Source organism: Lacerta agilis, chromosome 17 (assembly GCF_009819535.1).
Source record: "Lacerta agilis isolate rLacAgi1 chromosome 17, rLacAgi1.pri, whole genome shotgun sequence".
Taxonomy (NCBI): Eukaryota; Metazoa; Chordata; class Lepidosauria; order Squamata; family Lacertidae; genus Lacerta; species Lacerta agilis.
Window position 1 is genome coordinate 19,196,369 of NC_046328.1, and position 27,986 is coordinate 19,224,354.

The window sequence follows — 27,986 nt, forward strand, 5'->3', positions numbered from 1 at the left end:
CACCACCGTCAGGTCATAAAAACAGTACAGCACTCTCTAAAGATTGGCACTGCACATTCCATCTGGTTCCAAGAATTATTATCCCTTGAGATTACATTGGGGGGCTCGCTGATGTGTGTTCTCTCTCTCTCTCTCTCTCACACACACACACACACACACACTCACTCACTCACACACACGTGTCCATACAGGGCTCATGCCATCTCCATCAGCTGCCACCCAAGAATCACCGCAGCTGCAACAACAAAGAGAGCAGCTTGTAGGACAGCCACCAGCAATTTCCACAGCACTGCTCACAGAACCCCCCTCCCTCTCAGAGTCCAATTGTTCCTTTGATTCACCCTCCACAGGAAACAAAGAAAACCCTGGGTTTGTTCATTGCTGGGATATATAAATGGCTACCGCTACCGCCCCCACCCCACCCCACCCCCCCGGACTCCCCTCAAGCTTTGGAGCAATCAAGTGCGAGCCCCTTAATCACACTTTCAATAAAAGCAATTGGAAGCTCAGGACACCCAAGGACCTCAGAAAACTCCTAACTATTGCCCGGCATGCCTAACTGCGATCAGTGTTGTTCATGGGGTCGGCTGTTTAAGAGGCACTGCGGTCGGATCTGTCCTCCATTCAGCACCTCTCAGATGTGCAGGCTGCCGCTGCGTCTTCCTGAGGCTACCCTGCTTGTGCCACTCAATGCAATATATATATATATATATAATTTTTAAAAAGATACACCGCGTGTGCTCTTATGCAGGATAGACAAGAATGGAATGGACTTGAGACCACAGGCATACATTCTTCTTTGAAGTAGTCTTTGGAAATGAGAAAGCTAAACTAACGCCGTGGGGCGGGCTCTGGTGCACGGCGTGGGCTCACGAGAGAAGAGGCTTGAGGGCAGCAGGAGCAACGTGGGCAGCAAAACGGGCAGCATCCAAAGGATCGAGGAGGGAGGTGGCCCTTCTGCCGGTTCAGACCCAGGAAGAGCAACCACAAGTCTCTGCAAGAGCTGATTGTCTTTAACACAGCGCAGGGCCAGAGAGTCACGCAGCCGACCGCCGCCGGATGACGAAAGCTCCGCGCTGGAGCTGTCCAAGGTAGATCCGCATTTTTGTGCTGTCGCTGGTTTTCCTCACCCAGATCTGCGAGGGTTTTTTTTTGGGGGGGGGGTTAAACAAAAGAAAAGTCAACTTTTCGTGTTTTCATCTGGGTTGGATTATACAGTCCACGATAAAACATCAAATATTAAAAAACCTCCCTAAACAGGGCTGCCTTCAGATGTCTTCTCAAAGTCAGAGAGTTGTTTATCTCCTTGACATCTGATGGGAGGGCGTTCCACAGGGCGGGCGCCACTACCGAGAAGGCCCTCTGCCTGGTTCCCTGTAACCTCACTTCTCACAGTGAGGGAACCGCCAGAAGGCCCTCGGAGCTGGACCTCAGATATAAATCCTATCTATGTCCCACCTTTGCCCAGGGATTCAAGGTAGCTTACACAAATTAAAACAACATTGGTAAAATACAAAAAGCTAAGAACATACAAATGGTAATTGTTAAAAACTAATTAAACACTAACAGAAACAAAACATTAAAAAACAAATCTTTTAAAATACAAATAAAAAAAGCCCTCTCCTTAAAAAAACAACCCGGTAATTTCCCGGAGACCTGCCAGAATCATAGCTGTCAACCTTCCTTTTTCTTGCATTGGGAAACAGCCATAGCTGTCCAACCTTCCCTTTTTTGCAGTGGGAAATGGCGCTGGAATAAGGGAATTTCCCGCAAAAAAGGGAAAAATTGACGGCTATGGTCAGAATAAGAGTCTTCATTGATGATACCTGAGGTATATATTTTTAGGACCTATCTTATTTCTGTGATTGTATGTTTTAAACTGCTTTTAAGGTTGTATATTAGCTGTTGGAACACATCCTGAGACCTTATGGTGAAGGACGGGTGTAGTAGTAGTAGTAGTAGTAATAATAATAATAATAATAATAATAATAATAATAATAATAATAGATGCCTGTCTATGTAATACAGTTTGCAGAATGTTAGGGCTGGCAGAGACCCTTGTCTGCAACCCTGGGGAGCTGCTGCCAGTCAGTGTAGACAACACTAAGCTGCACAGACCAATTTTCTAGCTAGGTGCAAGGCAGCTTCCTATACTCCCAAAATTCCCTTTTTCTTGTTGAAGGTGTTGGGGATGGAACCTGGGGCCATCCTGCACCCAAAACAGGTGCACTACAGCCTTTCTCAAATGGTCTTGCAGCAATTCTTTCATTTCCTGCTGAAATACGAAAGACAAAATGCATCTTTTCCCTAAGCTGACTTTAGAAATACGTCACGCCTACTTAAAGTGGACGGTGCCAGAAGACTCCTTCTCCCTACGTTTGGGCACGTCTCCGGCGACAGGGCGAGTTGGGACTTAATTTCAATTATGCGGGCACCTAACCGCATTAAGATGCTTATTGTTAATGTTAATAAGAGCGAAATTGCTAAATTTGATTTAAGGTTATGTTCTAATGCATCTCTCGGTACGACGTTGCACGCTCATTTGAATAATCACCCACTGAACATAATGACATCTTTGTGACTAGTTTCATTATTAATTGAAAGAGACACTTTGAATAGCAGCCATAACTCACGAGCCTGAGCGAGCCGTACAAAATGTTTTCCTTTTAATTGCCCACTTGTTTGAGTTCCCATGTTTTGCTCGAGGCAGGGTTTTATGCAGCTTCGTAGAGCTGGAAGGGACCATGAGGGTCTTCCAGCACAACCCCATGCAATGCAGGAATCTTTGTGCCCAATACGAGGCTTGAACCCATGGCGCCAAGATCAAGAATCTCGCGCTCTAAGTGAGCTACCCCACATGTATGGAGAAAGCCAGATAAAAATGTAAGAGATTTGACAGAATTGCTGTGTCTTTTCCCTTTACCTGTGTGAATGGCAACCTTGCCAATAAGCTGCTGAGGTACATAGACTCAGAGTTGGAACGGACCGTGAGGACTATTCTAACCCAAATGCCTGCAATGCAGGAATCTCTCGCCCAATGTGGGGCTCGAACGCACAACCCTGAGGTTAAGAGTCACATGCTCTACCGAGATAAACAGATGAAGATTATTTTGCTTCCTCAGCCCCTTTTGTGAAATATGGGATGAGCCAGGAAGTGTGGCTACTGGTTAAGAACACAGGGGGAAGTTTATACAGAGTTGGAGCACTGGTCCATTTATCTCCGGACTATCTGCACTGGCTAGCAGTGGCTCTCTCCAAGGTTTCAGTCAGGGATCCTTCTTTCGCTAGCCGTAATTGGGGATGCTGGAGATTGAAAATGGGCACTTCTGCCTGCAAATCAGAGGCTCTACCACTGGGCCTTTCCTCTAAAAAAGAGAGTGAAAGTCTAGTCCTCACGGTTCTCATTAAAGGACTGGATTAAATAGGAATGCGGGAGGCTGTCAAATGTCAACCAGAACATCTAGCTCGGCACTGTCCATCTAGAGAACACCGCAGCCATAAAATGGGTGATTCCCAACAATTTCCTGTTGGTATTTCTACCTGGCTGTGTTGGAGTCAATGGCAAACCAAGCCAAGGAGAATAAAATCCAACCTCCAGAACAAAAAAACCACAAGCAACTAATTGGGTAGAGGGGAAAGCAGAAACAGTCTGAGCAACTACAACTGAAATCTTATGCTGCCCTGCTCTCCTTTGAAGGAAGGTACAGAGGAGAAATCTAATAAGTAATAAAATAACTCAGCAGTGGGGCAGTGGAAGTATAAACGACTGCTAGACTTTTGAAAAGCTGGGATCAAGTTCATCAACTTTGTTGAATAATTAAACTCAATAGTTTTAATTGGATTTTGACTAATTGTGCAATTAATTGTTACTTGTTTGAATTTTATTGTGTTATTATCTTCCGTAGTGGGTTATGCCAACCACTATTCTGACTAATGCTTTTTTATAGGGTAGGAGTCACTGGGGATGAGTTTATGAAACCAAGGGAGGGAGGTGGCCTGAAAAAAAACCCCTGGTCTAAACCAAGGTTTCCCAAACTTGGGTTTCCAGCTGTTTTTGGACTACAACTGGTCCTAGCTAGCAGGACCAGTGGCCAGAGATGATGGGAACTGTAGTCCAACAACAGCTGGAGACCCAAGTTTGGGAAACCCTGGTCTAGACCAAACCCCCAATGCATTCATGTAGGACAGGTCTTCCTCAGCAGTTCAAAAAAAATCATCAAACAATGTCAGCATCGAGGAGGATGGGAACTGGAGTCCAACCCAAGGTCTCCCTGACTCGCTTTAACTGAAGATGCGGCATTATTTTTCCAAAGGTAGGATCAGATGTGCACAAGCCAAGAATGAGCTACATTTATCTACGGAAGCAAAAGAGTTGTGGTGTCAGGAAGGGATTCAAATGGTGGGGTTCGGGAAGGTTTGGAAAAGTCTCTAAGAGGCCTTGTAGGTGATGCCTGGTCACCACTGGCCTCTGCCAGGGTCTATTCAATGGTGGCTCCATGTTTGTAAAATCCCCTCCCTGGTGAAGTGTATCTGCCTCTGCCACTGACTTTCCGCAGAAATGGTGAAAACATTGCTATTTGCACCCAAACATTTGATGGCTGAAGGATATTGCTACCGGCAACCCTGAAATCACTGGGTTTTTTAAAAAGTGTTTTCATAAAGTTTTAAATTTGTTTTACTGATGTGTCTGCCACCCTAGGCTCTTTCGGGAAGAAGTGTGGGATATAAATTCAATCCATCCGTTGTCAGCTCTTGGCACATAAACTGGGATGGAGAACTAGATAAAGAGCTTCACTTAGTTGCGGAAGAGTAATTGTGTTTAAAAAAAAATATATGGAAGAGTTAACAAAAATGGTCAGATGAAGAGTTTCGGCTTAATAAAAGCATCTCACTTCCAATTCCCGAAGCTCTGCCACCAGCTGCCATGCAATTGACTAGACCGAAGATTCAGTATTTTGCTCCAAAAGCTGCATTCATCCTGCCACTGGAGAAAAGTCAGGTGGCTGCATAAACAAGCACACTTAGCTTGTGTGCATACCATACATTTAAAGCACAGCCAGGTAAAGAATTCTGGGAACTGTAGTTTACCCCCACGGAGCTGCAATTCCGAGCACCTGTAACAAACTACAGTTTCCAGAATTCGGGGGGGGGGGGAGGTGTACACAGCCAGAGGCAAGAAAATTAATAATATTGTGTCATGGTCCACAGCCCCATTGACTGCCAACCCCTTAGGCTTCAAACCTGGCAACTGCCTGCAAAACTCACTGAAGACCCGAGCTTACCTCATTGGCTCCCACGGAACTGATCACACAGCTGATTTTGGTGTTCTCTTTCGACTCCAGATAAATAGCCTGGCTTTTGTGATACCTGCAAGTAAAGGTTGAGCTGTGAGTCTACTTGACACTCTGAGATAGCCCAAGATCCCAGCTTATAAAAACCAACTGGTGTCCTCTGTCCCCCACTCCCCGCAGATGAGAATGAGCCATTTGCCTCCCGAAAAAGGAACATTTTAATCCAGGGGCAGTTGATGTGGTGCCTTGCAAATGTTTCTGGACTCTAAACTCCCATCATCCCCAGACAGCAGGGATTATGTGCAGCCCACCCTGGAAACCTGGGGGGTGAAGGGCAGGTAATAAAATTAATACTAATAATTTATAATCAAGTGCTCTGGGTGCAAGCTTGCCTCATTCAGAGGCACAACTAGCAACTCCGGAGAAGGGCAGAAAGGATGCAACAGGGCGAAGACTTTGCTCCAGCTTTTTATGACTGCCAAGCACAAAGCTAGTTGTAACACAAAAAGCTTTTGATAGTGTTGCGTGGTGCAAATGCAATAATACCCTTTGTCTGCAAACTATATTTTGCAAATCATGAGCAAAGCAGCTGACTCATTCCCATCTCCAAACTGTGGTTTAGCATTCAAGAATTCTTCAATGTATAAACAACAGCAGCATTCCACTGACTATATCGGCCGCTTTTACCTGCTTCAAATTTATTATGGCTTTTGCTGTTTAACGTTTAATTACAGCCAGGGGGGCCCTTCACTGCAGGGAATATTGATGAAATGTAGTCATTATCAAAGGGGCTTATAAGTGCAGACTAGATACGGGGAGAAAAATGGGAAATTTGGGGTGAACAGGCCAATAGTCAGTATGTGTTATATCTTCTTTTAATATAGATATATATATATAAGCAAGAAAAAGTACAGAAGTTCAATATAGGACCCAAACTGGAGCTCAACAGAGCCTCATATTCAAAAGGGGAAATGGTGGATTGTGCAGGAACCAAAATCCATATGTTTATTGCATGCTGTGGGAAGAACAATCTTTATTAAATTTCTCAGTGATCCAAACACTGCAGCCTCTAGGCCACGAACAACAAAACATTAAATAACAAACCAACAGGCAACTAATAATCAACAAAGAAAACAGTCAAACAGTTAATTTGAACCTGCCACCCCCACACTCCACCTTCAATTTATATAGGGAGCAAAATAATAAAAATACATTAAGTAGTTTAAAAGATCTCTTAAAAGCTTCTTAAAAGGCCCAAGGGAAAAGGATCTCCTTTGCTGGGTGCTGAAATGCAATTAACACAGGTGCCAGGTGAGCTTCCCGAGGGCAGCATTCTACAAAGCAGGAAGGGGGCGGAAACCAATGAAAAGACCCTCTCTGCATAGTTTACACACCATCTGTGATGAATCCATCACAGTTCTATTTAATGTCGTGTCCGAGGGCAAAATGAGGTGAGGTGCCAGTCACAGAATTAACAATGTGAATCGATATTTTAAAAGTAATGTAAGATCTCCCGCAATCTGGACAAGGCCTACAGTGTGCTGTGTGTGTGTGTGTGAGAGAGAGAGAATTGAATTCCCCTTACAACTATCCTAATAGGATCCCTTGCACCTGCAATCTGCTTTCTTAAAGCCACTGATACAATTGCTAATTGTGCAAAATGAAGACTTATCTCATTTAGCCCCAGATTCTGGTGTTATGGAAAGGTGTGGGAGGAGAGAAAATACATCACTCAAATCTACACACCATCAATGCGCTCATCATTTGATGGACATCTTTTACATTCTATTTCTTCTCCAATCATGTCACAATACTGCACAATTTCCAGCAGCCACGTTACCACAGAGCAAACAGAGCATTCTTGCTATAAACTGGGGACACACAGGCCGGTGAAAAAGCAGACCTCAACTGAGTTCCTGCACATACAGTGGTGCCTCGCAAGACGAAATTAATTCGTTCCGCGAGTGCTGTCGTACAGTGGAAATTTCGTCTTGCAAAGCACGGTCGGAAAAGCGCGGTTTGACGGGGGGGGGGGGATCACAAAAAGTTTTCGTTTTGCAAGTCGCGGCCATAGGGAAATTCGTCTTGCGAGTCACCCTTTCGTTAGCGAGTTTTTCATTTAGCAAGGCATTCGTCTTGCGAGGTACCACTGTAGTCTGCATTTCAGCCACCAAGCCACCTTTTTAATAACATACAAAGAGTCTGCTGGATCAGGCCAATGGCCCATCCAGTTCTCCATCCTGTTCTCACAGTGGCTGACCATCAGAAGCCTGTAGGAAACCCTCATGCAGAACCCGAGCACAAGAGCCCTCTTACCTCCTGCGTTTTCCAGTAGCTGATATTCAGAAATATTTCTGCCTCCAATAGCCACCGAGAGCTTTCTCCTCCATGAATTTGCCTAATCCTCTTCTAAAGCCATCTAAGTTGGAGGCTTTAAAAGGTGGTTAGGCAAATCTGTGGAGGGCAAAGGCTATATGCTCTGCTTTCGCAGTTTTGCAAGGAAGAAATCTGCCAAATACCATTAAAAAGGTCACAGTGAAGCCTATGCCTAGCTTTAAACAGGTCGTTCTTTAGCCATCAGGAGGAAGGAAGGAAGGATAGGAAGAAAGAAGCACAGAAGGAATATAGAAAAGAGGGAGCATTCAATCCTCAAGCTCTGACGTTTCATTCCATTTTGACACATGACAGTTTGGTGATTTTAATATGCACTCAAAATGTTGTCCTCCCACACCAAGAAGTTATTTTTAAAATATTAACTACTCTGCTGAGGCATCATTACAATCAATAACCAAAAAAGAAATCTTACAGCAAAGGGTGGGGGAGTGCAGTGTTGATCTTGAGGAATAGGAATGCTAGGAAAGGGGAAGGAAAAGGGCCAACAGTGACACTCGGAAGAAAATCAAGCCGTTAACAGCAAGGTGAAATCGAGACACACATATATACCATTCTGGGGGCATGGAAAGCCAGTGTGCTGTGGCAGAGAGTATTTGACTCAACATTTGGGTGCCCCATGGTTGTCAGGCATTTTCTTTAGCCATAAGCCTACCTTGTAGGGAGGCTGGTGAGCACACAAACATTCCCATGTGCTCCCCCACCACCACTGAGCTTCTTGGAGGACAATGTCATGTTTTCCCCTGGTAGGTAGGAAGCTGCCTTCCACTCAGGCAGACCACTGCTCCATCTAGATCAGTGTTGTCAGCACTGACTGGCAGCAGCTATCTTTCAGGATTTCAGACAGGCTGCCCCTCCCAGCCCTAACTGGAGATGCCAGGGGCTGAACCAGGGACCTTCTGCATGCCAAGCAGATGCTCTACCCCTGAGCTACGGCCCTTGCCTTGTACAGACCCATTCACCGCCCAGCTTAAATAAGGCGTGTGGGCTGGGTCTTCTTTCTGCAGGCAATTTCACAGAAAACTTTCCCCGAGCGAGATCAAGGCTGGCTTCCAGCACAGAGCAGGCAAAGAGCCTATTCGGTTTAAGGAGCCGCGTCTCAAATGAGAGAAAGTACGGAATGCGACTGGGGTGACTGAAACCCCCTTCAACGCTAATTAGCTGACGAGTTCAGACAACCGCCCATATGGCAAGTACGCTAATGCTGAAGGTTTTAATTAAATTTCACTGCAAAGGATTAGGCAGAGTGGGATCCAGCTAAACAGCACTGCAAGAGAAAGGACTCCCCTCCTCCTCGCGCACCTGCCTGGTTTTTTCTAAATCCTGTTTAGGGTTCCCTCAACCTTCCAGAGCAAATTGAGCCAGTGCGGCGTAGTAGCTAGCGTGTGGGACTGGGACCTGGGAGACCAGGGTTCAAATCCCCACTCAGCCATGAAGCTCACTGTGTGACCTTGGGCCAGTCGCTTTCTCACACTTTGCCCTGCCTTCACAGCTGTTTTGTGAGGATAAAATGAGGAGAGCCATGAATACCACCTTGAGCTCCTTGGAGGAGAGGGGAGCTGTAAATGCAATAAATAAATTTTGGGAGGGCATGGGGAGAGGGCAGAAGTTCCATTGTACCCATGGAAAACCTTGCACTAGTGGATCTGTTCAGCTAGAAATAGCCCTCCTTCCCTCCGCCCCCAAATTACTGTTTTGGGCACCTTCAGTTATGATGTCACTTCTTTTTTTTAAAGGCCTTAAATCTGACGGCAGAAACCCTCCCCAACTTGCACTGTCAGGAAAATTAACAGCTGTGAGTCAAATAAATAGAGCAAAAGTTATGTTTCTTTCTGTTTGGCACCTGCTTATTATATATTTAACAACTGGTAGAGAGGGGATTCAACCTCCTGAAAAAGAGAAAGCCTTCTGGTGTGATTCATTACCTAAGCATTTGTGGCCACAACCTTCTCAAAATGTGTCCTCTATCTACATATCCCCCGCCCCCCCCCCCCACTACTGACATCTTTCTGGATTTAGCAATATATTGCCTTCTTAGAATTTATTATTTCTCTAGCTCTGTGATTTCAAGATGCACAGTTTCACAATTAAGATTAAGTTTAATTTATTTTTCTATATTCTTCCTTTGTAGTTTCTTTCCTTATGTTTTACTTGTTCTTTTTGCAGCAGGACTTATTTTGAGCAAACTGGCTAGCTAAAATCTAAAGAACTGCTTCAGATGCATGCAAATCTGGGGGTTTTTGATACTTCCCCTTGCCTTCCAACACCAGACTTCCACTTCAGAACATCCCTGCAGTTTAAAAAAAATGGCTTTATGTGTGGCTCAGAGGGATACTGTCCCAGAAATAGGCCCAAAGCTCCCTAGAGTCTTGTGTGGAAATAGTGATGGGTGTCATTTGAGGCCAGAGAGAATGCCATTCTTAGGCCATGGCTAAGAATCAAGGGGTCATAAGGCTTGGTGTGAAAAACACTGCAATTTACAGGAGCCGGACATTATCAGAAACCAGATCCTCTTCCTCCATTCTTGGAGGAAACATTTACTTCAACAGACTATGCTTTTCAGAGAAGAGATCCTATTAGGAAAAAATCAGGAGGACTGGCACAGCAGATCTATGGAGATTTGCAAGGGACTCACCAGGCCAACATACTACAATGAGTCAAGGAAAAAAAGGGTTACATTTCCAGGGTGAAGTCAGTAATATGTTCCTGAGGCAATCCTATGTCTACTGTTGGATGAGCTCAAGGAAATATTTGGGAGCTGCTGCTATATTCTACAGACCAATCTGAATTCTTACATAAAGGGGAGGTCTCTAAAAGGCACATTACTGCTAAAAACAAGCAATCCATTTTTCCCCATCCTCCTTTCATGGAAAATAATTTCTGATCTCATTCTGCCACCTTGTGGCAAAAAGGCTGAGAATGAGAATTAAAAAAATGTAACGTTCCAGAACTTCTGTTGCGTTAGTGGATTGGTGATAATGTGATGACTCCAGATGCTGAAGGACTCCCATCAGCCCCAGCCAGCACAGGCCAATGCCAGGGATGATGGGAGCTGGAGTCTTAATAACTCTGCAGTATCTCGGGAGCTGGGCTTTCTATGTGGCTGCCCACTGCCTGCATTTTGCAGAAGCAACTGAAGGTATTTTCCCAGCTGGATAAATGGGCCTTTTACCAGGGAGTCTACTCAGTTTTACCCTTACTTTTGCTGTTTCCAAGCTATCTTATATGTAAATCTCCTTGAGAAGATTCTTTAAAGACAATTAATGAATAAACGATAATAACAACATGTGAAGGGCAGCACGTTGGAAACCCCCAAAATGGCCAATGTCCCCCCTCCTTTGTTGACAGCTTCCTGGGAGCGTGGAATCGAGGTGCCTGCCATCATTGGGGCAAGACCAGATTTGGCAATGTACAAACTCTCATTGCAACCTGTGTTACGTGTTCAGTTCGCAGTGCTGTTACTCTTGGAGTTAAGTGGCACCTGAAGTGCTGTTCAGTGAGCATGAAGCTTGAGTCTGATTGCAGCACCCCCCCCCCTCCATTGGTTCCTTGAACTCTTGCCAAGCCACACCCCTCGCTGGCCCTGTTTTACAAGCCTGGGTGTTTTCACCTGGCTTGAACACATCCTGGAATTGCAACAAGTGCCTCTTGCTGTGAGTCCCTGTGAGACCTGCTTGGCTGACCTGTTTCCACCTAACCTGGAAGGGCAAGGCCCCAACCAACTCCAGCTATAACAGCTGCTGCTATTGTTCAAGGTGACAGGGACCACCTTACTGCAAATCCGGAAAAGCAGGCAGCCTAGAGCAGATAGAGGCAAACTCGGCCCTCCAGATGTTTTGGGACTACAACTCCCATCATCCCTAGCTAACAGGACCAGTGGTCAGGGATGATGGGAATTGTAGTCCCAAAACATCTGGAGGGCTGAGTTTGCCTATGCCTGGCCTAGAGACTATCACAGTGGAACTTTCGTCAGGGCCAGGATTCAATTACAGAGTTATGTAATTTTTGGATGTTATTGGGATTACGCTTTTGTGTTTTATTGTTAGATATTATTATGAATTGTAAGGAGATTAAAAAATATATATATATTTTTAGAACATGAGAGCCTGCTGGATCAGGCCAATGGCCAATATAGTCCAGCCTACTACTCTCACGACGACTTGCCCCTATGGGAAGCCCACAAACAGGATCTGAACGCAAGAGCAATTCTCCCCTCCGGCAATTTCCAGCAGCTGGTATTCAGACATATTACTGCCTCCAAAAGTGGAAGGACATAACCATCAGGGTTAGAAGGTGCTGATTGCTATGCTACGAGGATATGGCTACCATGTGCTCTACCACTGAGCTGCCTATAAGGACACAGGAATAGCCTGGCTACTGGAACAGGCTGGTGGACTACCTAGACCAGCATCCTATTCTCACAGTGGCCGACCATGTCTGTGAGAAACGCACAAGCAGGACTCAAGCACAAGAACACTCTCCTCTCCTGCAGTTTCCAGCAACTGGTTTTCAGAGAAGCATTGGTGCCCCGCGAGGAAGAGCAGAATATGATGACTCCGGTCTGAATGGAGGATAGAGAGAGGTGTGCAAGTGTAGAAACTAGCCTACTGTACAGAGATAAAATTCACATTAATCACTCAGCCCATTTTTGCCTCTGGTCCCAACTTCTGCATGTGGCCCTCAGGAGGCTGTCCAGATGTGAATGTGGCCCTTTGGGCTGCAGAAAGGTTCCCTACCATTGCTGGAAAGGGATGAGCGGGCAAGCCCAGGGGTACCTTTCATGGCCTGACTAAAGGCACATAAGAATGCAATGCACTCCAGTCACTGAATGGGTAATGTAAGGAATCAGATCTACCCTACACCTTTTGGTTGTTAAGCACTGTGGCAAGAAAAAAAATCCTGCTTGTTGGAAGCAGGTGAGAGGGAAAAGGGGGAGTAAGATGAGAGGAGTGCAGCACCCCCTGGTAGAAGTTTAAAGCCTTTACATATCTTAGGGTGAGCCAACAATTTTCTGGAAAAACATTTCCCGATAATTCTTTACAAGTCTTCTTTGAAGTGCTGGGAGAATCCCCACCCCCACCTCTTCAGACTGTGAATGAAGTAGCACAGTTGTTCATCCTGCCTTAATTATATTTAGTTTGAATATTGTGGAAGTGAACCCTTGTAGAACCGAGCAGGCAGAATGGGAAGAAAACTAGAATTAGTCAGCTCTGCCCTATTATTGACTCTGGCGCCACCTACTGTTGGTCTCCCTGCTTTCCCGCCTACCACTCTCAAGGGGCCCCAGTCAACACTGCATGAGTATGAACCAACAACTGAGCTTAATTCCATATTAGCAGAGTCAAAATTTTCTCAGGTGAGAACTCGCTTTTTGGGGGGGCACCTCAAAACTGTTGGAAGAACTCTCTCCCATCCAAATTTCACCACGCGCAAATAGGATGGAGAATTTCTGAGAGGCCATTTTCCACTTCGCCCTGAAAAAAACCTAGGCAGTTGACTTACACCAGGCATAGGCAAACTCGACCCAACAGATGTTTTGGGACTACAACTCCCATCCTCCCTAGCTAAGAGGACCAGTGGCCAGGGATGATGGGAACTGTAGTCCCAAAACACCTGGAGGGCCGAGTTTGCCTATGCCTGGCTTACACCAAGTCAAGCCAGTGGTTCTCCAGGGTTTTGGACAGGAGACTCTCCCAACCTACGTGGAGATGTTGGAGACTGGACCTGGGACCTTTTGAAGCCACAACAGTTGCTCTGACCACTGTGATACAACCCTTCCAACTCTCTACATACAAGGGGTAAGGCTCCTGGATGTTCCTCCATGAAGTTGCTCCTTCTTTTGCCCTTTCTATCCTTTGATCCTGGCCATCTCTAATGCCGCTACAGCTCAGAAGGTCGTGACATCAGAACATGCCACGCCTCCCCGCACCGAGCCTTACCATCTTTTATCGTAGTACAGTTTTCCATCTTCTATCCTTGCCTCAAACCGCTGTGCTGGGGATTCGGCAGGCGTGGCCGGTAGGTGTTCTGGTGATGAAGGAGACGCTGGAATAGAAGAGTGAACTCTATACACAGTCTAACCCCTAAGCAGCAGCTTACGATTCAGGCAACACTGAGAGACTGCTGGGACCTTAAGCCGACAGTGGGAGGCAAAAGTATTAAGCTTTTTGAGCAGAGCACACAGGCAGAGATCCGGTTTGATTTGTGCAGGTCTACATTGCAGAGAGTCAAACCACTGGGCTCAGCCTTTGTCAACCAGGCACCCTCCAGATGTTTTTAGGCAACAACTCCCATCAGCCCAGCCAGAACAGCTGTGCTAGCTGCAGCTTATGGGAGTAAACATTCTAAAACATCTGAAAAGCACCAGGCTGGCTGAGCCTTGCATTGGTGCTCCTCCAGATGTTGGTGGATTTTAGCTTCCATCAACCCTGAACGCTAACTGTGGCTGATGTGAGCTATGACTCCAACTACATCTGGCTGCCCATGCCCTGTATTATCTACTTAGATTAAGAGCTGCTCCCCAGGGCTCTCAGAACCCTACAAATGCAAAGCAAGTGGGTTGCCTCCACGGATTCTAGGCATCCAGCATGGAGCAAGGTTTAGAGTGGGGGCAGGGAGCCTGGGGCCCTCCAGGTATTTGCAGAACGGCCCATTATCTCTGACAATCAGGCTATGTTGGCTGAAGTCAATGCGGGTTGAAGTCTAAAATGTCTGCAAGAAAGTTAAGAATGGCTATGCTCAACTCTGGCTCCTTCCCAGTTTTGAGTTTCTGTTTTTTCCGTCTGCATAGCTGGGAATTTTGGGGGACCTGTTAGGACTGGGAGATGTGAGAGTTCCAGTCAAAACAGCAAAAGCAAGCTTTTTGATAGCAACACTCATCCAAACATTCTGCTACTTCTCGGCATTTCAAAGGTAATTAGCTATACTCAAATCTGGACCCATTAAAATTATAACCTTATATACTCTTAACATAAAGCAGTCTATGATAACAATGCAGAAGGCTACTTTAGATCAGGTAAGGTTATTTGATCATCCAGCCCAGTTTTACCTTCTCTGACCAGCAGAAGCTCTTCTGGGTCTCAAGCAGAAGTACTTCCACCATCCCTTACTGCTCAGCATCTTTTTAGCCAGAGATGCCGCAGGTTGAACTTGGGACCTTCACCACTGAGTTACACACCTTCCTATCTCCTAAGCCATATTTTGAATACACTAGGAAACCTTATTGGGGTGGGGATGCCACTTACCTGGCCGTTTAGGTGATTTAAGCTATAAAAAAGAAAAACAAGAAAGCTGTTTTAGTGACTCCCCACAAGAACATAAACCGGAAGAGAAATAAATGACCTAACAGAACATTTCATGAAGGCCAACATGTCTTCTGAATGGGGATCTTTATTCCCAGCTGGTATTTGCTGTAAGTTCCAAAGACCTCAGAAGCCGCTCTGCAGTAACCCAGAGTAGGCTTTTAGTGTGGCTGCCTCCACTCTGTGGAGCAGAGACCAGCTGAAGATGTTTTTGTTTCAACAGGTTTCACCAGCTGGATAAATGACGCTTTACCATGAGTGTCTACTTTGCATGGTTTTGGTTCTGCTTTAAATGTATTTGTTGTCCTTGTGTGTTTAACAGCTTTTAATTATCCTTATTGTACACTGCCTTAAGATGGTCATTTTCAAGGAAATTTTAAAATCATTAATAATAATAATAAATTAATCTGAATTGGATTGAAATGATGCTATGAACATACAGGCAACTCCCCATCCTTGAGGGGTTACATTCCGAGGCACTGCGCATTTAAGAGAAATCGCATATATTGGGAACACCATTGAAAAAGCAAACACCACAATCACTGCCTCCAAACCTCCTTGCTCAAACTCAAACTCTCCATGGGCCTCAAAAGATCGGTGCAAGGGCTCCTGGGATTACACTTGCAAAAGCTATTGGGATTGCTAGACGCTGTTTTCCCGCCATTTTCGCACTCTTTTAGGGCCGTTTTTGCCCCTACTCATGCCACTTCCGGGTTCGTGGGGATGCGTGTGTGCACTGAACATGTGTAAATGGCGAGTTGCCAGTAGTACATACACACACTTGCTTTTTAAAAACAGTGTTTTTAGATGTGCAACTCGTATGTTTGTAACTTTCCTAGATGTTTGTATCAGGTTGTAAATCACTTTAGAATGCCTCATGGGAAGCAATTCAAGTATTAAATTACTAATAATCTATTCCGATTGGCATCAAGACTAGTGTTATTTCATTTTGGGCTGCAAATCTTTGGATACGTTTATTTATTAAAAGGATTTTTATGCCCCCTCTCACAAAATGTCAGCTGTTTTCACTAACATAGAACATTTTTTAAAATGAATGTAGTACAGAATTAATATCAGTATACAATTAATATTCTAATGTTAATTCAGTAGTGCATTTAACTATAAAAATGTTCTACCTATGATAATATACCTCACTAATCCACCAGCCAGTCGTGCTCAGTCTAAGCTACAGCAACTCTCTACCCCTAAGGACAGGGTTTGGGGGCAGGCTGACTGCAGCCACAAAGCCTCCCGTCTACTGGCTTCCACAACTGCCTTTAGAGTCTCTGCCCAGAATTTCTGACTCTTTCTACATTTTAGGTCCTAGGTGGCTCTCTGGTACCCATTTTTTCTTGGGAACCGAGAAAAACCAAAAGCTGTGAGCAGTGTTCGGCAGCACTGATGTCGAGAGACGACAGGGGATACTGGCCTGCTCTTCTGACAACCAAGAGCGATTGTCCATTCACCTTGGGCATTCTCTTTAGCAACTCCTGGGACTCTGGCTCAGGTCACAACCCTCACTGTCCTTGCTTTGCACCCTCCTCAAGTGTATTGCCTGACCAGTACACATCCTTCAACTGAGATCATGCTTCTTGCTTGTCAGGATGGAGGGTGAAGAGGGGCACGTGATCATGCATAGAAGCTAGTCTACTGTACTGACCCAAAATTTACATTCATTGCTCCGCCCACTTTTGCCTCTGACCACACCCACCACTGGCATATGCCACCACCTCCCACCCCCAAAGGTTGCCCAGAAAGGAATGCGGCCCTGAGAGACAGAGTGGTGCTGTGGTTAAGTATCAGGCTAGGACCTGGGAGAACAGGGTTCAAATCCCCACTCTGCCATGAAGCTCACTGGGTGACATTAGGCCAATCACTCTCTCTCAGCCTAACCTCTCCCCCCCCCCCATGGTTTTTGTTGGGATTAAAGGAAGAGGGGGAGAACCATGTAACCCATTTTGAGTGCCATGGAGAAAAGGGAGGGGTTTGTCTGAATGAATAAAAGTTAATCACACCCAATCTATGCTAAGCACTTACCTTATTGAGAATCCTCAGATCCTCCATTATCTGTTCGTCCGTTAGCAGGTAATTTAGCTGAGGTAATCCAAATTAAGGGGGAAGTAACTTTGGAACCATGTACAAAAATGTGGCTTGCATCTCCTGGACAGAACGACAAGTGAACCTTCTGTGGCATGTCTGTGATACGCCCCGCAAAGGAGAGACCCAGGAGCGGCACCCCTCTTTGTGGCTACTTCTGGGTCTCTCCTTCGCAGGGCATATCACAAACATGCCACACAAGGTTCACTTGCCATGACAGGTGAACTATTAAGCAGGCAAAGGCTGGCTCTGGCTGCTAGCACTATACGGAACGGTTCACAGGGACAGAACCCCAGGAAAGCACCATCGTCTTGCAGCAGTCAGGACTGAGCCAAGGGAGTGTCGAGGGGACTTGTCTCAGGGAACAGAACCAAGCAAAGCCCCTGCTCTGAAGCAAAAGGGAGAAGCAACTGTGTCTCTGGATAACCTCCACCACTAAAGGAGGACTGAGTTGCCACCTAGATGCTTTCATGGAAAGCCCATCAGGAGAACCTGGTCGCAAGAGCACTCTCCCCTCCTATGGCTTCCAGCAACTGGCATTCAGAAGTTCGCTGCCTCCGATTGCGGAGGCAGAGCACAGCAGCCACTGATACCCAATCTACCTTCTGCCCATCCATTTGGAGAGGAACATAGAAGCTGTCTTACAGCGGGCCAAGCTAATGTCCTCCAAGCCTAGCATTGCCTGCTCTGACTGGCAGCTGCTCTCCATAATTTCAGGCAGAGCATCTTTCCCCCATCCCCTGCTACTTAATGCTCATTAACTAGAGGTGTCAGAGGCTGAACTTGGGATCTCCTACATGAAAAGCTATGGTGCAATGGCCAAGCGCATTGGGCCTCACTGATTGTTAGCCAATATGCTGTGCAGCTGCACATCGCAGGGGAAGATTTGCCAACTGATAAGCTCTCTTTTCAAGGAAAGCTCGTGCACCTACGACAAAAGCTGGATCATGGGCTGTGGCGGATCAGGTAGCTGGTCAAAGGATATCAGGGGCCGGCTTCCGCCTTTTGTCAGGGATGGGAACGGGATCGTTTGGCCGCCTCCGCAATTTCCTTGTCATGATGGGCTTCACTTCCATGGAGTCTGAAGAAGGAAGGACAACTTTTTTGGTAAAGTCCACAGGTTGATTTTTAAAAAACAGAGTAAGAGAAAAAAGAACTGTGCTTTTCTGCATTAATCTTTTCGGGGGGGGAGGGGGGAGAGTCTCTTTCTTTCATGCAAAGACTCACTTACTGTGACTCAGCCCCTAATTTGAGAAATATGCAAGTGCATCCTTAATTTTACTAAATAAATAGTATTGGGGAATACCTACAAACCGTATGCATGGTGCAAACACGCACCGGGATGCAGCGGTGAAAGCTGCAATTCTGTGCAGTTAGTAGGAAGTAAAATTCCACTGAAATGAACAGTGTTTGCTTTTGAGTAAGCAGGCTTAGGGACACAGATCACTGCTTTCTAACCAGGTCCTTCTAGCTCATTAAAATGTCTTCTCTTCACTGACAGCAGCTTTTGTAAGGACACCAGAAGCTACCTTATACAAAGTCAGATCGTTGGCCCATCTAGTCTACTGTGACCAGCCACGGCCGTCCAGGGTTTGAGACAGGGAGTTGTTTCCCAGCCCTACCTGGAGATGCTGGGGATTGAACCTGGGGACTTCTGCATGCAAAGAACATGCTCTACCACTGAGCCACAGTCCCTGTCCTAAAGGTACTTTTTTTGCACAGTGCTTGCATGTGTTTAGAGAGGCATTTCCCCTTCTCTCACCTAATTCATCCAATAATGCATTTTCCTCTAGGTCTCAGGCAGAAGTAGGTTTACAATGCCAACAGCTACCTGGTCCTTTTTTAACTGAAGATATCAGGGATTGAACCTGGTTACAAAGCATTTGCTCCATTGCTGAGATATCGATTGACTGATTCATTTATAAGATTTCTTACCTGCCCTTCACCGTAAGCTCCCTGGGCAGATTACGACAATATAATTGTACAGTTACAGTGGACCCTTGGGTTATGTTACCTTCAGGTAACGTATACTTCTGGGTTTCGCCATGCGCACATGTGCAGAAGCACTCTATCGCGCCAGAAGATCCACTGTATATGCCCTCTTCCCCAAAGAGAGATGCTGGCTCTATTTTATTATTTTGTATTTACCTCCTGTTAGCTCCATAGTTAGCTTCTCGCTCTCTATCATTTTCTTCTTCTCTTCCAACTCGGCAATCAAGTTTTCCTTGAGCTCAATTTTTTTATCTTCAAATTCCTTCACGGCCGCTTTCTTCTCCTTGATGTAATTCCGTTCCACCTGCTCTGTCTGAGCCAAGCCCAAAAGAAAACAGGGAGTCATCTACAGGGCAGAACCACATCAGGTATGCATCAGTTCTGATAGGGAAACCACTGTGCTTGGGGGTCACCAGACTGAGAAGCTGCGGAGTCGGAGGTAACACCTGTCAAATAGCACAGGCTTTCCTAAACTCTGCAGTGAAACTGCTCATGTGACTTGTCACCATACGGAAAGCAAGTATGAGGACTTAAGAAGAATCCTGCTGGATAAGGCCCAAGGTCCATCTATCCCAGCATCTCTAAAGTTGGATACATGCCTTCTACAGGAACCTGTAACCCTCTTAATTGTTAAGTATCAGACTGCCTCACTTGAGTGGAATTTTCTCCCTCTCACAAGTATATGGTGTCTGTCTATTTTAAAACACAATTTACATGTGTGCTGCAAAACCAATGGCACAACCTAATAAAGGATGGAAATAACTATTCTCAAATGACTTGGAATTCATGCACCCTCAGTACTCAGGTTCTCCTCAGGGCAGGAAAAAGGTCAATCACAATTTGCAGAATAGTTTGAACATTCTACAACAAAGGAAAGGAAGTTCTACTGACTGAAAAAGGGAACAGAATACATTAATGAAACCCGAGACCAACAGAAATAGAAACACACACACACACACACACACACTTACTTCCAGCTGGAGAAAAAGCTCTGAAAGAAAGAGAAAAAATAAGTTACATTTTTTTGCTGAACTAAGCACATTTAACTCTAGCTAAAGATCTCAGAGTGGTTAGCCTAGAATGAAAATTTTGATGACGGCAAGCTACAGCCCGTTAAGAGGCTGCAAAACCAGCCCTTGCAAGTATTTCTGCTTACACCAGATTAATCTTCATCAGTAGCTGCACTGACAAAGTAACTGGACATTTTGTGCAACGTATACCAAACAATTCCTATTTTAGATAGCCAACAGTTAAGTTTGCAACCCTATAGCTGGGAAGAAGTCTCGTTGAACTGAAGGAGATATACTTCCAGGTAGACACAAGGGATTGTGCTGAAACACCTAATACAACTGCAGAAAAGCACCACTGATTGCTGTACCTTCTCCTTAGCTGGAACATAAGCCTGCCCCAGAATAAGTCTATAAAAGCCAGTCTGATTGAAAAAAAATCAACAGAAGTTATTTATATGTGATCTAGGATCAGAATCAACCCAAGAAGGAACACTGTAAAGAGCAACAAATGAATTACGGCACAAAGTTCTGTAGACTATAGCCCATTTCATCAGATACATCTGTAGATCCATTTAAGCTTGAATACTTCATTTAGGGGGTTTCAACACCTTCCAGAACAGGTTGAACAGCATTTGCACAGGGAAATAAACGGCCTGGAGAAGTGCACTCTAGTCCACTGAAATCATATGCCATAATAAATGTATTATTCCAAGGTGTATCTTTCCAAGGTGCAAATGTATCTTCCAAGGTGCTACAAGAGGTTGCTTTCACTGCAATAGACAAACACGGCTAACCCTCTGGAAAGTTTTTAGAATGAGACTGCAACACACAAGTAAGATCACCCAAAAGCACTGAGTGGGTTTCATGCATGATTATCATGTACTTGTCCAGGCCTAGATCAGAAATCCTCAAGCAAGTCACCAGAAATGCAGTTCGCTCACCCGCATTGCGTATCCTTTCCTTGTATTGCTGATCCAGCTTTTTCATCCTTTTCTGATATTCTTGCAAAGTACCTATTAAAACATACAAAATTAACACACTGAAATCAATAGATTAAAATATAGAATGACAGAGCTGGACAGAAACTCAAAGGCCAATCCCTCCCGCTGCAACAAAATGGGACAGCGCCATAACACTGTTGAAAAGGACTCCACACTGTTTTTCTCACTATCAAGCTATCAGTGCCTGATCTGACCTAGGGCCCAGGATTTGTGACAGAGGTCATTGCTCCTTTTATTTCACAGAAGTGTCTGTACACAGCTTGACTCACGCAGCTTATATCTCAAAGCAGAAGAGATTAAAAGACCATTCCCTTCACCAATTTTACCACCACCTATTCTGAGCAGTCCTACTTCAACCTGATGTTTAAAAATTACAGATCAAGCTTAAATAAATTTTCTAATAAGTAATAAGCCACTGCCGAAGAAGCAACATAATGTTGTTCAGACGAAATAAAAAGAGTATGGGCTACTTTCTAGTCCTTAAAAGAGTGGAGCTGGCACAAAATCAACATCACTGGTGCATCTCCCCATCCCCAGTGTCCATTTCAGTAAAATTATACTGGTGTTAAGAAGTACAGATGAGAAGTGGACACATGCAGTTTAGGAAAAGCCACTGCCCCGTTCAGCTCTGTGCGTAGTAAAAATAAAAGTCCCAAATTAAGGTAACGTGATATATTTAAAAGGTCAGGGTATGTGTAATACCCATTTGTAGAATGTTGTCCCCAGGGATGCTTGCCTGACACCTTCATTACATATCTTTAGGTGCCAGGTGAAATTGTTTCTCTTCAACCAGGTGTTCAGCTGATTAACATTCAAAGGCTTTTTAAAATATGTTTGTGAGAGAAGGGGTTATTGGCTTGGTCTTCTTTATGTTTTATTATGTATTTTTTAATTCTCATTTTGTATTTTTTGTTGTTGTGAACTGCCCTGGAATCTTCACATGAAAGACAGTATACAAGTTTAATAAATAAGATTAATAAGATTAATAATAAACTATTAAGGCAAAACTCAATTAATAATAATAATACAGTAATACAATAATAATACACTATTAAGGCAAAACTCAATACATTCCAGGTTCTGTTTTTCAGATAATCCATTTGTAGGCAAACTAAGGCCTGGGTACTGGATCTGGCCCAATCAGCGTGTTTTTACATGAGTATAATGTGTCCTTTTATTTAAAATGCATCTCTGGGTTATTTGTGGGGCCTGCCTGGTGTTTTTACATGAGTAGAATGTGTGCTTTTATTTAAAATGCATCTCTGGGTTATTTGTGGGGCATAGGAATTCGTTCATATATATATTTTTCCAAAATATAGTCTGCCCCCCCCAAGGTCTGAGGGACAGTGGACCAGCCCCCTGCTGAAAAAGTTTGCTGACCCCTGATAATCCAACCTGCAATATATTAAAAGTGGCTTTTTTTTTACTTGAAAAACAAGAGAAGTTGTGATGCCTGCATGCAAGTATTGAAACCTCAAAATGAGAACCATCACAATGCTGGTCAGGAAAGATTCAGCACTATGCCAAATCAGGGAAGATTCCCCAATTGCATTGCATGAAAATGGCAGAGACCCTAACTCAATGATAGAGTACATGCTTTGCATGTAGATTTCAGGTTCAATCCTTGCCATCTCCAATGAAATGATCAGGCAGCAGGTAGTAGACAAATCTGGGCTGGATGGGCATATATTGAGATGTGGCTTAAGACATCTCTCTAGAAGGTCTGATTTAAGAGAACTACCAAATATTTTATCCTCCATGGCCGGAGACAGTAATGCCTCTGAATACCAGTTGCCGGAAACTGCAGAAGGGGAGAGTGCTCTTGTTGCTGGTTTCCCAACAGCCATATGGTTGACCACTGTGAAAACAGGATGCTGGACTAAATGGGCTATTGGCCTGATCCACCAGGCTCTTCTGATGTTATGTTTTTATTTGATCTGAGTATTAAAAGTAAAGCCCGCTGTTCTCGTGAATAAATGTCATATCATGCTTTTTGAACCATACCTTCTTGCAGTTGCTGCAGCTGCCTCTTAAAAGATGCCAATTTATCCTGATACATCCTGCAAAGAGAATACATATTCCAATGAAGGAACCCCAGTGAACACCAACTGCTGCTTTTACTTTCCTTTTCAATTGATTCTTTCCATTGCTAAATTTCTATTATGTTGTTCAAGTAGAGCCGAAGTGAAGGAGCAATAAAAGTTTATTTTTTATTTTTAAAGAGAAAGAAAACATGAAAGTATGATCCTCCTCCCCCACCTTTCCCAACCCAAACTGCAGAACTTTCTGCCTCATTTGATCACAAAGGGCCAGACAATAAAATTTAGTTGCTTGGGCCACAACAGCATCTAATCTGAATTCCAGAAGGTAATGTCCAGGCAAAATGTCACAAGACGCCTAACTGCAGAAAAGATAATGTTACGAAAGGCAGAAATTAATAAGCATCAACTAACCCAACATTTAAAAAAATAAAGAGAGTCAGGAGCATAAAGCCATTACAGATCTAGAAGGCACATACAATGTCCAAACGAAGTCCAACTGATATGCTTAAAGTTCAGCAGAAACGTTAAACTTAGTTCATATGCAATGCAGAACCAGTGTGAAGTTAGCTTGCTTTCAAAAGGAGTTGTTGAGATTAATCATTTATTCAGGTTTGGACTACATGGTAAACTGTGGTTGCTCAAAAACAGAAGCTTCTCATCTCCTTGGAACTGCACTGGAGGTGGTGTGGCAGGAGGCCCATGAGTTTGAGGCCTGCTCTCGAAACACTAAACCAGTCTTCCATACCCTGGTACCCTGCAGCTGTTTCGGAACACTATTCCCATGAGGCATGGGCAGGGAGCAGAGATGATGGAAGCTGTGGTCCAGAACAGCCAGCAGGGAGGGACCAGGTTGGGGGAAGCCTGCATTTGATGGAAGTAAGAAGTGCAGGAGTATCAAGGGAAGGATTTCTCTACAAAGGTACAAATTCTTTTAACTCAGGCCTCCACCTCAACTCCTCTTCTGTGCTGCTGCTTTCTGTTATTCCGACATTAGGTTTTATGTTATTATTTTAATTGTGATCTTTTTCTAACCCACCCTGGCACCATTTGGTGAAGGGTGGGCTATAAGGAGAAATAACAACTGCTGCAAACAGCTCTTTGATTTAGGGAAATGTGATGTGAATTTCAACTTTTTTGTCTTAATACTTTTGCACTTTGTTGGTGGAGCCCTACCAACATATGTTCAAAACTCAGACCCTTTGAGCTGGGATATTAATCATATGAAAGAGGCATCAAAACATATCTGTAACCTGGAGAATACTTACTGCTCCTTCATTTCTACATAATCCTCCTCATCATGCTTGGCCAGATCAGTTTCACTTGCATCTTCGGTATCTAAGGAACAGGAACATCGGCGAGTGTCAGAGCAGTGCCAATCAGTACATTTTTTTGTTCAAGCATTCCCCACTCAGCAGCAGAAACAAGCACCACTGAGGTACAAAAAGGAACTAAAACTAAACACACGAGAGCAAGCTCATTCAAAACAACTGTGCCATTTCTTGTTGTGTTATCCAGATCTCTATGTTATACATAAAGGCAGGAACGTGATTATGTACAGTACCACAGTTCCCACCAGACAGCATAACAAGATTCTTACCAGCTGTGTCTGTCAATTTCCTTCCAATATGCATTCCATGCAAACTCTTTGATCCCAACACAGTTCTCCAGTATCCCACTGGCTTTAACCCAGTGCCCCCCTCCCCTTCTCCTGCCTCCCCACAAGCCTCTGTTCAGTGCCTCCATGGCTTTTCGTAATTGCTGGAAAAATTACTACTGGCACATCCAAGACCTTTAGGGGAACAGGCACATTCCTCTTAACAAAAGCCTCCTCAAGCATCACAGCAAGGCAGGGTGCAAATGTATCAAATTAAACATGACAATGCAATATAGGAAGCTGCCTTAACCAGGGTCTGACCATTGGTTTGTCTTAATTCACTATAGCCTGCCCTACACAGATTGGCAGAAAATCTCCACAAACTCAAGCAGGGGTCAGCCCTATGTGAAGATTCTGAGAAGTGAACTTGACAACTTTTGCATACAAAGCCTGAATTCTGCCATGGAACCACAGCCCTTCTGTCTTACGGCAGAAGGTTCCATAAAGTAATTATGCATATGAAGAAATTCACTGAAGCAGAGCAAACATTACCCTCTTCAAGTTAGGAGAAGAAGAAAAAAGCTGCAACCCTAAACTAACTTCTTTGAAAGAAAATCCTATGGAAACAAATACTTTTACTGCCAAGTAAACATACGCTACTGATTGGTCACCAGATGTTTTCTGACATCTGACTCTGCCATTCTTCGGAGCTTTCTTTTTAAACTATCCATGCTCTCACAGGAAATTCCAGAAGTCAACATTGTAAGTTGGGTCGCAAGTTTATATAAAATGCCTGTTGCTCAACACAGACCAGACAATCAATAAAAACAGATCAATGAACAATGTTAATCTGTTTTAGTGTTTTAACTTTTGCATGCTTTTAAAGCATGGTTGTACATTTTTCTTGATTTTACTCTTTTCTGTAAACTGCTCTGAGGTTGCTGTTTTTTACAGTCAAGCAAGCAGTGAATACATTTTGAGAAACAAATAGGTGAAATGAAAAGCAGTGGGAGAAGTACCATGCTTAACTGGATTCTGGACTTGCAACATGCTTTTTCACATACATTTCTAGATACCGGTAAGTAACAGGAAATCCTATGTGTGTTTACTCAAAAGCTAATATGAATACTTCCTGTGACCAGCATTAAACCCCATTGAGCACCATACAATAATAAGAGTGCTGTGCGAAGAGCAGAACATCCCTCCTTTAAAACTTGGTAAAACTGTTTGGCAACTAGCCTTGGATGAAAAATTGACTCAGGAGAGTAGAAAGACACGGGGATTTGGTATCCTTCTATTCAATTTGTTAACAAAAATGACAATGAAAGGCCCAATGATTTTCTCTTTTTTGTGTGAGGTTCTGCCTTTACCCACACCCTCCTTTGAAGTCCCAGACACACCAGAGGCACCCTAAAACTTTCTATTTTTTTCCTTTCATTTCTGCCACCTATGTAAAGAATGGCACTTGTTGTAAATTGATTGTTCTGTTGCAAATGACAATATTAAAAGGATTGCTTTGCAAATGTGTACATTTACTCACAAGTTAGCCACCTGCAATTGAGGTCACATCCACAAGCATACATTTTACACAACGATTATACCGATGAATCCTGAAGTGTTTTAATAAACAAAATTTCTCATTTGTTTTCACTAAACCCTTCCATATGGATAACTGGCTAAAAAAAGGGGGTGTTCTGAAACATACGATTATTACCACCATTATTTTAAGCTTTTAAAAATTTATTTCTCTTTGTAGTGTGCATGCATAGTTTTTGTTATGTATTAATAAATTAATACCATATATTGCATTTGCTCTAGCCTAGATAAAACATTATTAAAACTAACTCCAAATTGTTTTCACCCGAGAATTATTTTGAGTTTGGGAAACAATGAACTAAAACAAAACAGTTCCTGCCTGAAGGCTTACGATCTTTTCTTTTTTAAAGGCACACGAGGGAAAAGCGACAGGGACAGGGACCAGTTGTCCATACAATGACCAGGTGTCAGTTAGCCACTGGGCTCGTAAATTTCGATGGGGTCTACTAGTAGGTAAGACTGATCGGGTGGCTACAATACCCACGTGCTTCGTGACTCGGAAGTCCCCGACAGTTGGTTTCCCTCCCGAGAAGAACGGATCAGGGCCGCCGTGAGGTGGTCCCGTCGCAACCAGTGCAAAGTCTGACTCATGAGCAGACGCGCTGCTCCACGGCCCCCCATTAACCACGCGCATGAATTCCAAAGGGGCCTACTCGCGAGCAAGAATCAACTCCTGCTCTCTCTCTCTCTCTTCCCCCCCCCCCCGGCCTCGGGAATCAGCCCTCAGCAGAAACGGGCGGCGTCTTACTCCCGGGAAAACCTGCTGGGCGGCGCCTCGGGGCCTCCAAGAAGGCGGGTGGAGGCGGGTCGGGGGGGCGGGCAGGCGACTCACCCTCGTCCGAGTCCCGCGCGCGGCCGCTGCGCTCCCCGTCCTCCTCGTCGGCGGGGCTGTCCAGCTCCTCATCCTCGAAGCTCTCGGCGGCTGCGGCTGCGGCTGCGGCTGCAGCGGCGGCAATGGCAGCAGCGGCGGCGGGGCCCGTCCCGGCGGGCAAAACGGCGGCGGCAGAAGCCGGAGGCCCCGGCGGAAGCGCGGGAGAAACCAGCGCGGCGACGCTCATGGCCGAAGCGGGGAAGCGTCAACCGGCCGCCTCCACCGCCGCCGAAGCCACCGCGGACGATCCGGTCGCCTCCTCCTCCTTTTTCTTCTTCTTAACTCCCCCCCTCAGACAAGCCGCGAGCGGCCCCGCCTCCCGCGCGCAGGCGCGCTAGAACCACTTCCGGGCCCTGGTTGAGCTGGGTGGATAGGTGGATTGGCGGGAGGCTGGCTTCGCGTTCGTTTCGCTCCGCGGTTTGAACCCACTTTCTACCCGTAGGCGCGAGAAATGGCGCCTTCAGCCATAGACCGATGTAGGTGTAGACTCAACTAGCTGCCAAGCGTTTCCAGGTTCGCTTCTCGGCCCCACCCCACTTTTGTGAACAGCTTATTATCGCATAGATATGTGGAATTGCTGTTAACTGCGGTCTGCTTCCGCCTGCGCGCTCGGCACTGCTTTTAATAGGATGTGTGTGTGGATGCACACACATCCATATATATATATATATCATGCACACTTCTTCAGATACACTGAAATAGAAGTCTCCAGACCCTCATATGCCTGTTGTCTTTGTCCATGGAGTTTTCTTGGCAGGGATACTGGAGTGGGTTGCCAGTTCCTCCTCCAGGTGGATCAC

General features: G+C 44.9%; 1 protein-coding gene across 3 annotated transcripts; it reads right to left on the reverse strand.

Moving 5' to 3' along the window:
• Positions 1 to 704: 704 nt before the first annotated feature.
• On the reverse strand, positions 705 to 27,541 carry SUDS3 (SDS3 homolog, SIN3A corepressor complex component). Of its 3 annotated transcripts, XM_033174545.1 has the most exons (13): positions 27,148 to 27,541; positions 24,391 to 24,460; positions 23,088 to 23,143; positions 21,024 to 21,095; positions 20,044 to 20,063; positions 19,229 to 19,385; positions 18,066 to 18,161; positions 17,021 to 17,082; positions 14,927 to 14,948; positions 13,622 to 13,727; positions 8,098 to 8,143; positions 5,283 to 5,367; positions 705 to 1,136 (listed from the first exon to the last, which is right to left on the reverse strand). In XM_033174545.1, exons 1-12 carry the CDS (start codon positions 27,371 to 27,373, stop codon positions 5,284 to 5,286), a joined length of 1,017 nt encoding a protein of 338 aa, XP_033030436.1. In that variant the 5' UTR covers positions 27,374 to 27,541; the 3' UTR covers positions 705 to 1,136; position 5,283. The 3 variants fall into 3 exon arrangements, with proteins under 3 accessions (XP_033030436.1, XP_033030435.1, XP_033030434.1); XM_033174544.1 differs by lacking the exon at positions 8,098 to 8,143 and having other exon boundaries at positions 13,622 to 13,709; positions 27,148 to 27,537; XM_033174543.1 differs by lacking the exon at positions 8,098 to 8,143 and having other exon boundaries at positions 27,148 to 27,534.
• Positions 27,542 to 27,986: the final 445 nt, after the last annotated feature.